Source organism: Nycticebus coucang, chromosome 5, assembly GCF_027406575.1.
Source record: "Nycticebus coucang isolate mNycCou1 chromosome 5, mNycCou1.pri, whole genome shotgun sequence".
Classification (NCBI taxonomy): Eukaryota; Metazoa; Chordata; class Mammalia; order Primates; family Lorisidae; genus Nycticebus; species Nycticebus coucang.
The window spans coordinates 104,895,664-104,910,190 of NC_069784.1; the positions used below are offsets into that span (position 1 = coordinate 104,895,664).

General features: G+C 34.0%; 1 protein-coding gene across 5 annotated transcripts in view; it reads right to left on the reverse strand.

Annotated features, from left to right (window-relative positions):
* PTPRK (protein tyrosine phosphatase receptor type K) overlaps window positions 1-14,527 on the reverse strand; it is a 556,126-nt gene that overhangs the window by 122,835 nt on the left and 418,764 nt on the right. For all 5 annotated transcript variants that reach the window (XM_053590941.1, XM_053590944.1, XM_053590942.1 and 2 more), the window contains exons 8-11: window positions 13,133-13,435; window positions 7,350-7,459; window positions 6,118-6,319; window positions 2,237-2,342 (exon numbers count right to left, since the gene is read on the reverse strand). In XM_053590941.1, coding sequence (XP_053446916.1) covers window positions 2,237-2,342; window positions 6,118-6,319; window positions 7,350-7,459; window positions 13,133-13,435 — 721 coding nt within the window. The remainder of the gene's footprint in view (window positions 1-2,236; window positions 2,343-6,117; window positions 6,320-7,349; window positions 7,460-13,132; window positions 13,436-14,527) is intronic.

The following is a 14,527-nucleotide window of genomic DNA, read 5'->3' on the forward strand; positions in this document are numbered from 1 at the left end:
TAGGATTACAGGTGTAAACCACCATGCTGGGCAGATTATTGAGGATTATTTTTACATAACCATTAGTTCAGACTGTGACTACTTGGTAATTAGAAATTATGTGATAAAGGTAACAAAGTAAAAACTTTTGATTTAAGAATTTTGTTATCAATGACTCAGTCAACTAAATTCCTGAACACCAACTATAAGCAAAGGATTTGCAAGGCTACAGTCACCCCTGATAGTCTATGACAAATCTGGGCACAGGCTACGTGGTTTTTTTGATCATTTTATCTTTGATTTACAATGCCTGAAATAATGGCTGACACATAACACATGATCAATCAAAGTTTGTGGAAAAAAATGGGTTGAATGAATGCAAGTTATATGGCACAGTTATGTAATAGTATACTGTGTTTGTACCTTACATAAAGTAAAGCTGAATGCACTCAAATATCTAACGCTTAAAAAATAAATGCAAGCACCTGGTAGCTCTGTTCAGCAGCAGTAGTAGAACTGAACACCTACAAAGTCAATTTCATCAGAGGTAGGAACTTGTGAATGACTCTGATGACTTAACAAAAGAAAAGGATATTGAGTGTAGGCATTTTCTCTTTTTGCTTTGGATCAGCAATCAGATTCACGCAGATCATTGATTCATGAATAGCACTATACACTGTGAATTTTCAAGTAGCCAGTGCTTCACGAATGTTTACATTACAAGTGCACACTCAGTCGTCTCTCCTTTTCTCTGGTGTGGCATTCTCATGATTTTTTAGCCAGACAGAACTGGAGAGATTCCTTTATGATTTGTGTTCTTTTCTCAATATATTTTTTAAATAAAAAAGAAATATTTTTTCCTTTCCAGTGATGTAAGATTACTTGAATGATTGATATGTGCTCATAAGGTCAAATATATGCATTTTACACATACAACAGAGATTGACTTTATTTTTTAAGTGAACATGTAAACAACTTGAGATGACTGGGCTGTGAAACACTTGTGCTGATTTCTGGATCTGTTTTATTTTTCAATAAAAATTTGATAAGAAGGGCGGCGCCTGTGGCTCAAGGAGTAGGGCGCCGGTCCCATATGCTGGAGGTGGTGGGTTCAAACCCAGCCCCGGCCAAAAACCACAAAAAAAAAAAAAAATTTGATAAGAAAAGGGTGACAAAATCCACATTTGAGGTAAAAACTTGTTTAAACTTTAGACATTCATCTAATAACAAATGTGCAGAAATTAAAGGAGCTGAAATACTTTGACTCAATATCTAAAAACAATAGGGTTCACAATGTTCTGAAAGAGAAGGAGCATTACAGGTAATAAGAGTGATTTTAATATGGGAAACATAAAGGTAATAGAAAATTAAAATTTAATATTTACTGAGGAATTCTTGCTAAGGAACAATTCAGGAATTAAAAGGTCACATGGGCTTCCTATGTTGTAACTGTTCTATTTCCTCAAAGCTCCTATTTTTCAATCACTCATATGAAATTATTCATAACTGATTTACTGCCTTGGACAGGAGTTATTTCCTCATCCTATTTCTGACAAATATCTTCAAAACTCTTACAACATAGATAGCAACAGAGGAAGTGAAATGAAATGGTATTGGGTGGGGGAAGGGCAATGCTGTTAAATCAAAGAGCACACAAAGGTGAATGGTTAGGTTCATGAATAGCTCAAAAATTCTCTTAGGATTTTGTTCTAGGGGAGCTTTTCATTTGCATCACCCAAATGAAAAGATAATAAATAGAAACGAAACTAAACTGAACAAAATATAACTTTCTTGACAGTAATCATCAAATGAGCATCTCTTAGAAATTAACCACTTTATTAGCTGGTAAGCAACCATGAGAAAACATTTTTCCTAGTGGACACTTTTTCTGGCAGTATTACAGGAGTCCCTTGCCCCTTACCCAGAGTTGCTCACACCAGGGTTTCAGTAACACATGGTTTCAATCACCCCCAGTCAACCTGCTCTAAAAATAGGTGAATACAGTATAGTAAGATGTACTGAGAGAGAGATCATATTCATATAACTTTTATTATAGTATATAATCACAATTGTTCTATTTTATTGATAGTAATTATTGTTAATCTCTTAATGTGCCTAATTTATAAACTAAACTTCATCATAGGTTGTACATACAGGAAGAAACACAATACAGTACATATAGTGCTTGGTATTATCTGTGCCTTCAGGCATCCACTGGGGGTCTTGGGACATCTGGCCTGTGGATTTTCTCGCTTACCTGATAGGAGCACCTTTGGCTTGTGCTGGCCTCAACAATACCGTTATGGTGGTGGCAGTTTCATTGAGAGAGGCATCAACTCCTTCATAGTCAGGTAACGTTGGAGCTGATAAGTGATTAATGAGAGGGGAAAAAAGGTCCAGTCAGTTCGCAGTGATGTATCATAGGTCAGCATGAATAGATGATTTTAAATTAGGGGAAAAAAAATCAATTTAATACCTAATTATCTACAATGTACTTGCTTCTATACCATAAATCTGACACTGAATGCTAACCCCAGAAACCTAAAAGCATCAAAAGCTATTATGTTAAGATATGTTGTTGAAATTCAAATAATCGGCAACTTCTGACACACATCCAGACATTTTGTGAAGATACTTTTGCTTTTAGTTTCCTGACACCTCCAACTGATCAATGATGGGAGGGGAGGACAAGGGGAGTATATGAAACCTAGAACCTGAGGTAAAGGCTGCCTGGTGAGGCAGTGCCAGTTATGAGCTGATGGTTGTGGGAAGACGCTGTATTTTTTTTTTTTTTTTGAGACAGAGTTTCACTCTGTTGCCAGGTTAAAATGCCACAGTGTCAAATAGTTCACAGCAACTTTAAACTCTTGGGTTCAATTGATCCTCTTGCCTTAGCCTCTCTAGTAGCCGGGACTACAGGCACCTACCACAATACCCAGCTAGTTTTTCTATTTTTAGTATTAGACATGGTCTCACTCTTGCTCAAGCTGGTCTCAAACTGGTGAACTCATCAAGTGATCCACCTGCCTTGGCCTTCTAGAGTGCTAGGATTACAGGCATGAGCCACTGTGCCTGGCCTAAGACCCAGTATTCTTATCTGGACTGTATTCACAAGAAAAAGTGTGGTGAATAGGAACCACAGTTTGTTATTTACCACACCATTAGTTGCCAGATTCCTAAAATGAAGAAACTTATAAATTTTCAAAATATTTGATGATGTTTAGCTGAGGACTCCTTCTTAATCTTGAGCTAGGAGAAAGCGTAACTTCAAACGGCTTTTGATGATTTCCCAAAGATGTTTAAAGGAGTATACATCCAGGGAAATGTGTACCTTATCTTCATCAATTCATTTGACATTACTGAATATACACTATGCATCAAGTTTTATGAGAAGAGCCATAAATGTAAAGACGAACATGGCTACTGATATTTACAGTATTTAAAGTAAAAGTTCACATTTTCTGAAAAACAAGACTCTTAAAAAAAATGAACAAACAAATAAACAAAAAAAATCTATAGTAAAATGTCCAGTAGTCAAAAGAAAAGACAATTTTCCCAAACAGTGGTTCTTGAACTTGTGATCAGAAGCATCTGGAGGGCTTCCTAAAACACAGACTGCTGCCTCTCTTCCTCGGGTTCCAGATTCAGGTCTGGGGAGAGACCTGGTAATGTACAATTCTAGAAAGTTCCCAGGAGAGGCTGATGATGTTGGTCGGAGGACCACAGTTTCTAGATTAGTGTTGGGAGTTGGGATGATGGAACAGGGAAGACTGTGGAGTTTAGGTCACTTTTGAGCTCCACCTTGAAAAAAAAAAAGAGTAAGAACTCCTCAGGTTGAAAAAGCAAGGACTAAAATTCCAGAGGTCGTGGAGGAAGAGTCCTACAATGAAGGGCCACAAATGCTAATCATGAGTCACGTTTGGACTTTATTCTACTGGATATAATACATCAGATTTTGAAGATATTTAAAAAGAAAATACCTGGTTTTATAAGATTGATATGGAAATATATTGAAGAAGGTTAAGTCTGAAGGCAGGGATAACACTAAGATATTTCAATGATCTGTTTAAAATACGGTCCACATGAAATAAAGGAATAGTGACATTAGGAGGAGACAATTATCTGAGAGTTCTTTAGGAAACCAAAGCAACAAATGTTAAATAAAATGCACTTATAACGTAGATGAGAACTGTGTGCATATATGGGTAGGTAAGTATATATTAATAATGCCTCTAACCACTGCATTTCTAATAACTTGATTTCACTTTTATTTAAATTGCTTTAAAAATGCTGAGGGATGTAATTACTGGGCTTAGGAAATAGAATTAATAATAAATTATCTTAAAAGTTCAAATAATGCTGAGAACCACACTAACCACAAATGTTATTAGCCTCAGCTGTGATTAATAGTTGTTCTCAGCATAATGTGATTACAACCAAGTTTTTAAGGTACAATCAAGTACTCATTGTACGTGGGTTAATACAAGTGAAATTGCAATTAAATAATTCAGAGAAAAGCCTGGCTGGGTATTTAGGTCTTTATAAATAAGGAAGTTTCTCTTCAAACAAAACATATTATCTGAACCATATATGTATGTGTGTGTGTATAGGTATGTGTATATGTGTAGATCTCAAGAATATACGTTTGTTCAATGTTCTCAGTTTTATAAGTTTATGTAAATTATATTTCCATCTTCACTAAAAGATCTTACTCAATTACAGCAATACTGCTAATTCCACAGGGTAGAAAACATGTGTCAGTACATCGTAATACCATCAAGTTTTATATTCAAGTTAAGTGACTGAATAAATATATTAAATTGATAATTTAGAATTGTTCTTTCAGGAAATAAAAAGCAATTTAAAAACATTGTTATTTTCTAATGTAATGGATGATATTTTAACATTCTTTTTATTAGAATATTAAGATAAATCAAATGTTATGCAAAGGATCTACAGCTCATATCGAAACAACATAACTTTATTATGCAGCTGACTTTTAAAACATTTATTTTTCAAATTTAACTATTCAATAATATGTGTTTATTTTAACAGTATTAAATAAGAGAATATTTTTATTTATAAAAATAAATATTCTCTATTTTTTGAGACTTTGGAAAAACAAAAAGTTAACTGATGACTCCATACTGAACCTCAGAGTCAAAGCATTCTCTGATAGACATACTTTTATCTGATAATGTGAATGTTACTTTTTTTGCATTATTATTATTATTGCTCAATATTTTGTTGCAGCAATCATCCAATTCTTTTCTGAATATATTTATCTTGGTTTGCTCTTTGCGAGGTTTTTGTTTCTAGTCCTTATCTTAAACATTGTTATTGTTATTAAATTTTAAGCCTCTTTGATTTTGTGAAGGCAAAAAGTGGAAACCAAATAAACACATGTACATGTAAAAAAAAAATAAGAGAAAACATTATATAAAACTTTAGTAAGTGTAGAACATATTACAATGCTAAATCTTAGTAAGAATTTAATCAGGTTTAATGGATGATTTGACTGAAGGAGAAATAAGATCTGTAAATAATCTAGTCAAATGTAAACTATGCAACTGTGAACATAATAAAATGTAAAATTTAATTATATTTGTTTATCTGCCTAAAATTCTCCTGAATGTTCCCAATCTGAAGTTTAGATGCGTTTATGTAAGACTTCTAAGAGAGAAAGAAAATCTGTTTGCTTAAAATTATTAGAACATCAGAGCAAATGGAAAAAAGACAAGCTATGTTGTACTATAATATTAGAGCAAGGATCTTTGACCCTTTTCTTGATACAATCCATTTACAGTAAAGCTCTGCTACCATAATAATTACTAAAGTATAATAAAATCTATTAGCATTTATAATAAACTCTGAAAAGATTTTAAATAAAGATATAATGTAATATTTTAAAAGACTATCAAAAGTGACTTTGAAATGTGTTTAGGTCTGGGCATACTATGTATAGTCAATAATAATCTGTAACAAATAATTCTATAATTTGCCTTCAATCACGCATAACCATATTCAAGATTCAATGAAGGATTGAGCTATCTCTGGGTGTATACGTAAGTCTTCAGGACATGCTACTATAAACCACCAGCACAATCAATTCTATTTGTCCTTTATTCCTCTGCATACCTGAGATATTGGTGGTCACGTTGATGGCTGTGGCAGGCCCGAAGCCTTTGACTGTGCTGGCTCTTATGAAGAACTGATATGTGGTCCCAGGGTGGAGATGCATAAAGACATGGTGTGTACTGTTCCATAAATTTGATACAGTCTGGGGAGGTCCAGCCACTGGGACTGCAGGATCAAATGATCTTATGCTGCTATAACTGACCTGTTTTTAAGAAATATAATTCCTATTACACATATATCCAATATTAGAAACAATAAATTGTAAATAAACCCTTTTAAAATAAGGTTGTGTGAAAGGGCAGCCCCGTGGAATCCTTCACAACCTCTTCCCACATGTTTTCCTTCTCACTTTGTTATGGTTACTCCTGTCATTCGGTATTTATCTTGCTCCCTCTCTTTATTTTTCATCATCTACCCACAGATATATCTAGAGTTATATCTGACAAGACAATACGCATACATTAACTTACCTAGACATGCATACATACATGGAAAACCTTAAGGTTATACGTCTCAACACACATGGAACATAGAGTGTTCAGTAAACATTTATTATTTGTAACATATTTTATGTTTTGCCCACATCACATAACAAATGATTCTCATTCCCAGGATTCAGTCGCTAGTCACCAGAAATTTAAGCCTAATGCTCTCTAAGCAACACGGACCAGGTGGGAAGAGAACTACATGTTTGTGCGATTTAAATGTTCCTTTAATTCTTTTTTCTTTTTAGTTTCTCTTATTTGAAAAGATAATGATTTATGTTCAAATATGACACGAAGCTGTGGAGTAGTCAGTTATAATGTACCTTGCTTTTTGGTGTTAATTCCTTACTCTGAAAAACTGACATTCAAAGGCCTCTCCTACATCACAGTATGGTATGAGTTCCTTAATTTTATAAAAAGGAAAATTGGGATTTTTATGTGTAATTATTCATTACTATAACCGTCAGAAAGTCTGTGTGACCAGGATAATCCTGCTGCCCTAAAATAATAAAACAGCAACAGAAAGCATGCATTTACTTTAAGAACTTGAAAATTCTAGATACTCTACAATGTATATTTTGATACTCAATTTTAAAATCAAAGAGTTCACAAATTATGACAAAAGAGAATGATTCCAATCCTTAATCTTCACTTACTTTTTTCCCATTACTTCCCTCTTTTTCCTTTTCCTCCCCCCTCATATTCCTTCAATCCACATTTCAATTAACTTCCTTGTTCTCTCAATACCTCATATTGAGTGATGATTCCATTTTGATCCAAAGGTTCTTTCCAGTTCAAGAAGATCTTATTTTCAAAGGATGTTCCTTGCAGAGATTTAACTGGTACAGGACCAGGCACTACAAATATATGCATTTTTTGGTTATGAGAATGCTGATATCAGAAAAAGCAAAAGCAAATTGTGCAGGCAAGGTAAACAAAATTAAACATAAAATAAATAAAAATGCATTCTTAAAAAGAAAATAAACTATATGACCCATCTTCTGACTTTACTTTGATACATGGGAACATAAAGTAAGTCTATAAAATTGTACAGCAGAAAATGTAGAAATGCAAAGTAATTTTTATTTAAGAGAATATTCTATCACCTCCGAGAATTGCATAAATTATGCATTCTCATTTTCTCTGTTGTATACCTCTGATAACATGAAGACCTTATTTGTAATTTGTTTCAAGAACAGGGTTATATTTCCCTGAAAGATTTTTTGAAGATTACGATAATCCCCTAAAGAGTCTCCATAAACAAAGTTCATAAAACAATGAATTATAATAATAATTAGCACTCTTTGGTCTCAAACGCCAAATCACATAGCACTGATTGGAAATGCCCATTAATAGCAACCTAACGTTTATAGCTTATACTTATTAAATTTTCTATAATTTAAAAAAGGCAGTGTTAATATAATTTAAAAACAATTGCTATACATAAGTAGGTTCAAATGTCATTGCTTTTAAATGAAAATCACTTTTTCAAAGCTAAGAATCAGCCATCTTATAAAATTAGACTTGTTTAAATCTCAGCAATCTGCATAACTCCTTTTGAAGTATCATAGTTACCAGCTATGACCAGATTTGCAAATGTCACATAATAGGCAACACTCAGCAGCAATGCTGAATCATGCCTCAGCTTCTCTTGACAAAACACAAGACGCTTCTGCCACAGGTAGTCCCCATCCCCGAGTATGAACAAGGTAAGTTCTGAAGGTGTGTACTTAAGTTCAATTTGTATATAGGTTGAAACAGGTACATTTACTTATGACCGGTAATAGCCTTTGTTTGTAAGTGCGAGTTTGTACATAAGTTGGATGTTTGTAATTTGGGGACTGTCTGTATTACATACTTTTCCTTTTATATATTTAAATACCTTATTTATTCACATAAATACACACTTTCTAATTCTGATAATACATTAAAATATATGCTATCTATCCCATGTTGCTTAATAACTTGTTTCCTTTTAAAAATATCACTTAATATTGGACAAGTATGCTTGTTAATTAGTATTTTCCCTTAATCGAATGTTTCAGTGAACTTCACACATGACATTATCTGGAAATATCGTTTCAAAGTAAATAGCAATTTTGTGAGGACTGAAATAAATTAAAAATCACTGCATCAAAGGAAATGTTGCATCATGGCCAGAAGCATCGAGAAATTCTGAATGATCTGTCCCTAGAGTAAGGTTTGTTTCTATTTCTAAGGTGACTATGGAGGATGTTATGACCTCCGAGACAGACAACATAATTTGGCACATTAATAGTAAATTCATAACGGAAAGAAATTCACAATAAATAGAAAAGATGCCCCCGGTAAATGCCAGAAGATATGTTTCCGCGTCTGTCAGCTGAAGGCACAGAGGGAAGGAAGCAAAGACGTCACTCCCTTCCTGCTCTGTGGTTTCAGCTCGGGCCAAGCGGCCAGTCAACAGAGGGCAGGGACAGTCTCTCGTGCCGCTGGCAGAAACTGCTGAGGCAGCCCTGGCATCGGTTTGTTTTTCAAGGGAGTACCTCTTATTTCTGCTCTATCAAATGACATAAACTTACTGTAATTAAGGAAAAGGTATTCCTCTTTATATATCTCAAACAGAAAGTGGACATCAGGGGGTAGAGGGAGCAAAATCCCAATTAGTAAATTAAGGCATAATAACACTCATGGCCCCCCAACACAATTTGGCCTCAAAATACTATGACATAGAATGCATGTATTTCAAATTGTGCCTAAATAGAGACTGTTTAAAATGCTTACATAATTCTGCATTGACAGAGGGATAGAATTAGAAAGCAGCTTCCCTTGAATTTTATATTTCTATGCTCTTCTTATACATGTTCTATTTTGTCAGGAGAATTCACTCCAAGTACCTGCAGGTCACATTTGTAAGAGGGAAAAGTTTGTGGGGAAGCTATGGGCAGGAGAGTGCTGTGCTACTTATATTATACTTGGACTAGTATAGTGAGTGGATGAGAGAAAGAGTTACATACACTTAGAAGAACTACAAAACACACATAAAGAAGCAGGGGTGAGGTGTGGCCAGACTAGTTATATTCAATAACTCTCTACATTTGAAGGAAGATGACGTTTGCATATATAAGAGACAATGTCTCCATGTAATTATGATTTGTGTTAATATAACATGAAGTTACTAGAACCATTATCTTGGCAGTCTACAGATTGCAGGGAATGTCACTTCACATTTCCACATCAACAATTTTTAATGGAAACAGAATGCTGACTTTTATTCCCTGTTTGAGATTTACATGAGTGCTGTTTCAGCTAATTTTTGTTGAAAGTTCTTTAAAATATAACTCCCAAAATGGAAAAAAGAGGGGAAAAATGATATATGGGTGGGGCAAGATTACATTAAATAAGCATTATGGCCTTTAAAATGTAATAAATGTACATTTAAAAATAGCTTTGTAGTCTCAAAAAATGTCTCCAAACCAGGCTTTTCTGCTGAGCTAACTTCATCATATTGATTTTTATGAATGCTGGAATAAAAAATGAAAACAAAACCTCATATGAAAAATTCTGCCCATGCGTTAAAAAATGTGTGCAATAAATTAAATATAAATTCTACCTTAGGGTTCTGGTGGGAAATTGTTCTAGCCTTGCTCTTGTGATTTATGGGTGTCCCCAGAATTCTTTTCATAAAATTATATCCTTTTATTAAGTGGTTGATAATTTATTCCTTTTCCACATATATAGGCCAGCAATCATTTAGCAAGATTGACTTAGATCATCATAATCCATCAATCTTTGCAACAACAGATTATGATTTAAATATTCTTTTCCCCCTAAGAAACATTAACATTCATCAAGAAAAGACCAAAGCTCACATGTGCAGATTTGAACTTACAAATGCTTCATAAAAATTTTTCACAATTTAGTGATTCACAATCACTAAAGGCTATGCAAACAAAACAAATAAACAAAAAAAAAAACATATTCACAACAGAAGAGATTGTTGGTGACCACACTATGAAATAAGAAGAAGCTATTCAGTATAATTAAAACTAGAAAAAATTCTATTAAAAAGGTAATTAGGTTTGAAAATAATATTAAAATTAGAATATACAGCTGATGTCATTTATTTTCACAAGACTATTCTGGATTAAAAAAAAAACAGCACAGTCCTAAGACTGATCAATGTAGGGCATAATTTGAAATTCCAAAGCAATTAATTCCCTGATTATTAGTCTAGTCATATGTGTACTGAAAAATGCATTTAAAAATTTAATGCAACCTGAAAAAGACTAAATAAGCCTGACTGAAATATATTCTTGCGGGAAAGAAAGACAAACCAATAAAACAAAAATCAAAGTGCATTGTATTGATAGACAGTGAATGGCTAAAAAAAGCACAAAACTCTTGAAACCAAGTCCACCATTACCATTAAGAAACCATGTTTTTTTTTATTTTAATTTTAAATGTAGGCAATAAAACATGTGAGTACACCTTTATGACTAAACATCTGCATTGCAAAATGCGTAGTATGACCCATACACTGAAATATATATACCTGTTTATAAGGTACAGATTTTTCAGAGCTTTTGAATCTACAAGCATGCTTAGATTTTTCATTTCTATCACACCTGTAGGAAATAATTACTCTTACCCATTCTTTCTTGCATAAACATGTATTGAGTTGTGTGTAGCGGGGATGGGATATACGTGTATTTGTGTGTTTATATGCTAGAGTTGGGCTTGTTGCTTAAATGCCATTGCCACTTCAATTAGGCACAAATTCAAATGTGATAGCTGAGGTAATCAACATGACAAATCTATTTATCATAAGTCAGTCTTTGGTTTATTATATGAAATTTTAGAAATGAGAGAATGACTCCATGTATAGTTTGAGAACTATATTAATCATTTCCTTCTACATCTGAGCTAAAGGAGGCCCAATTGTCATCACTTCTCTTCATTAAAACAAAACTACAGGGCCATTTCCATTTCTCAGAGTGGGAGAGTTTGAAGTGTTAAGAAGTATTTCTAGGACGGCGCCTGTGTCTCAAGGAGTAGGGCACTGGTCCCATATGCTGGAGGTGGCGGGTTCAAACCCAGCCCTGGCCAAAAACCACACACACACAAAAAAAGAAGAAGTATTTATAGAAACTACGGCACATTTTTAATCTATTTCATGGCAACCTCATACTTGGTAGGCCCCCTAAGATGCATCTGAGCCTAATGTTCAGAACTTAAGGAAAGTAGGGAAAACTTGGCTATATAAGACACATCCTGTTTTCTGAAATCCAAATAAACATGAAGCATCACAAGAATGGAGAAGCATGAATCCTATGTATTCAATTTTGGTATGAGGACAATTAATGACAATTAATGACACGGTGGGGGGTGTGGGAAAGGAAGAGCAGAGAGAGGGAAGGAGTGAGGGGGGTGGGGTCTCGGGAAAAAAGAAATGTCAAGCGTATGAAAGAATTTTAGAAGGAGATAAAACCTTAGAAATCACTTCCTATGAACCCATCATTTAGAAATGGGAGCTTAGCTTAAAGAGAACTTAAAACTCAAGATTCCAGATGCCCAGTTTAGCTTTGCCTCAGTTCAATCTACTAGGTACAGCACACCTTTTATTCCTTATATGCCTTTATTCATAAAAGGAAATTTTGAAATGTATTGTGTTCTAACAAAAGAATACATTATTATCAGAATATCATCATTGTAGAATTTTGTGTGTATATATATATATAAAATAAGAGATTTTGGTTGAATTAGGAAATATATTCATATTCACATTATGATGTACTATAGGTTATAGAAGTATTTAATATATTATAATATTAATATAAATTTCTGTACCTATTATTTAATTATTCAGAAGTAACACACGTAGAAATTAGACAAAGTAATTAGACATTACATATAGAAAGGAGTTTAACTTGCTAATATCTTTTTTTTTTTTATTGGCCAGGGCTGGATTTGAACCCGCCACCTCTGGCATATGGGACTGGCACCCTACTCCTTGAGCCACAGGCACCGCCCAACTTGCTAATATCTAATAAAGGCCTTTATTTGGAATTAAAGATAAGAACTGACACCTTCTTTTATGTTGTGACTTACATAAAACCATCAAAAAATAAATAGAAAAAGTGAACAGTGTTGTTTTCAAATTTTAGGAAAATAAAACCAGCTAGTATTAGTTTGTAAAATGCAAAAGCCTAAACTTTTTATCGGGTGCATTCACCAATAGGTGAACTGATATACCGCCATGGATAATAAATATTATTTTTGAACATTTGATACGAAAAAAATGTATTTAAGCTTTTAGTGTAGTTACCTGTATCATTGTATAAAAAAGAGAAGTCAACGGACGTACCTTGCTTTTAGTATTTGGATCCTTCACTGAGGAACACTGAGTTTCATTAAATGCTAACTTTTTCCAAAGTTAACCTCATTAAGAGAATTCAACAGATTTCAGAATCCAATTCAGTATTGGGTAATCTAGAGAAAATATTAAGCAATTCTACTATTCTTGTTAGAATAATAAAGTGTGAGCATACCGTCTTCATCGGTTTGAATAATCGTTTCTTCACTCTCCTTCCTTCCCTCGGGATTGGTCAGGATCATCTTGAGGCTGACGTTTGTGTAAGGTGGCAGATGGCTCACCACATGCTGGGGGGCTTTGGGGTCCATGTCCAAACAGTCTGCCTTGCTCTTGTTGTGACCACGGAAGTAATGGTAGCAGATAGTGACATTAAAAGTGTGGCAACGAGTAATGTTGTAACCCAAAGACTCCCAGTCCACGGCAATGCTTCTCGCTTGTATTTCAGCAATCTTTAAAGTCTTTGGGGTCCGCATAGGTTCTGAAAAATAAAGTTGCAGATGGCTGTCAATTTCACCAGGAGTAATCTTGGAAAAATAAAGTACTGAGTATGATGTAGCACATTCAAATCCAGAAAATGTAGAAGTCATCTTTTATTTTCATTTGTTTTATTTATTTGTGAACATATCCTTTAAAGTTTCAAACAAGAAATATGACTTACCAATAGAAAAATAAATGATATAGGATATCAACAATTCATAATACTCGAGAACTTGCTGGGAAAATTAAAAAACTGAACATGTGGCCACAAAACCTTGATCGTCGTTGCTGTTCTTACTGCCTCATTCCCTGTCTTTCTTTTCCTTTGTTGTTGTTGAGCTAAGTGTATTAGCTTATATATCAAAATGGTTAAGAACCAGCACATTCTACTCTATGATTTATCATGTCACCAAGCTATGCTGTATACTAATTACTCTAATTGTAACAGTAAACTACCATTTACAAAGAAATGACACGATATTAATTAACACTAATTATTTCAGTAATGATGTTGTTCATCAAAGCAAAAAAATAGAGAAAAATTACAAGAACATATGTGAATATTCACGTTGACTTCGTACCTTATTTATCACTTTCTGTCTTTTCCCAGAAAACACTCAGGTCTCAAGATCCATTCATCGTCACCCAAACCAAACTGGGAGGTAAATTTCCATTCAACTGGAAAATGCTGGCAGAACTAACCACTCCAAAGACCGGAGTCCATCCATCACTGCTTCCCAAGTGTATTCTTTCCTCATGCAAGACTAATTTTAATCATTCAACTTAATCAAAATAATTGCTCTATGTAAGTCATGGCCATAACAATGTCTACACAGTAAAGAAACCAGTGTACAGCAAAACCTTAATATACTGATTTGACAAAACACCAAAGAAAAGGCAAAGGTCAAGGATAATTCACTAAAGATAGTCAACAGCTAAAAGAAAATCACTAGGGAAAATAAAAGTAAAGAAGTTTAACTTGGGTATTTTAATGAATTTTTACTTTTGAGATAAAAACAATAGTGCTGTAAAAAATATTCAGCATGCTAAACAGATGGCAAGCCCATACTAGTTCAATGTGTTTAATATTCAG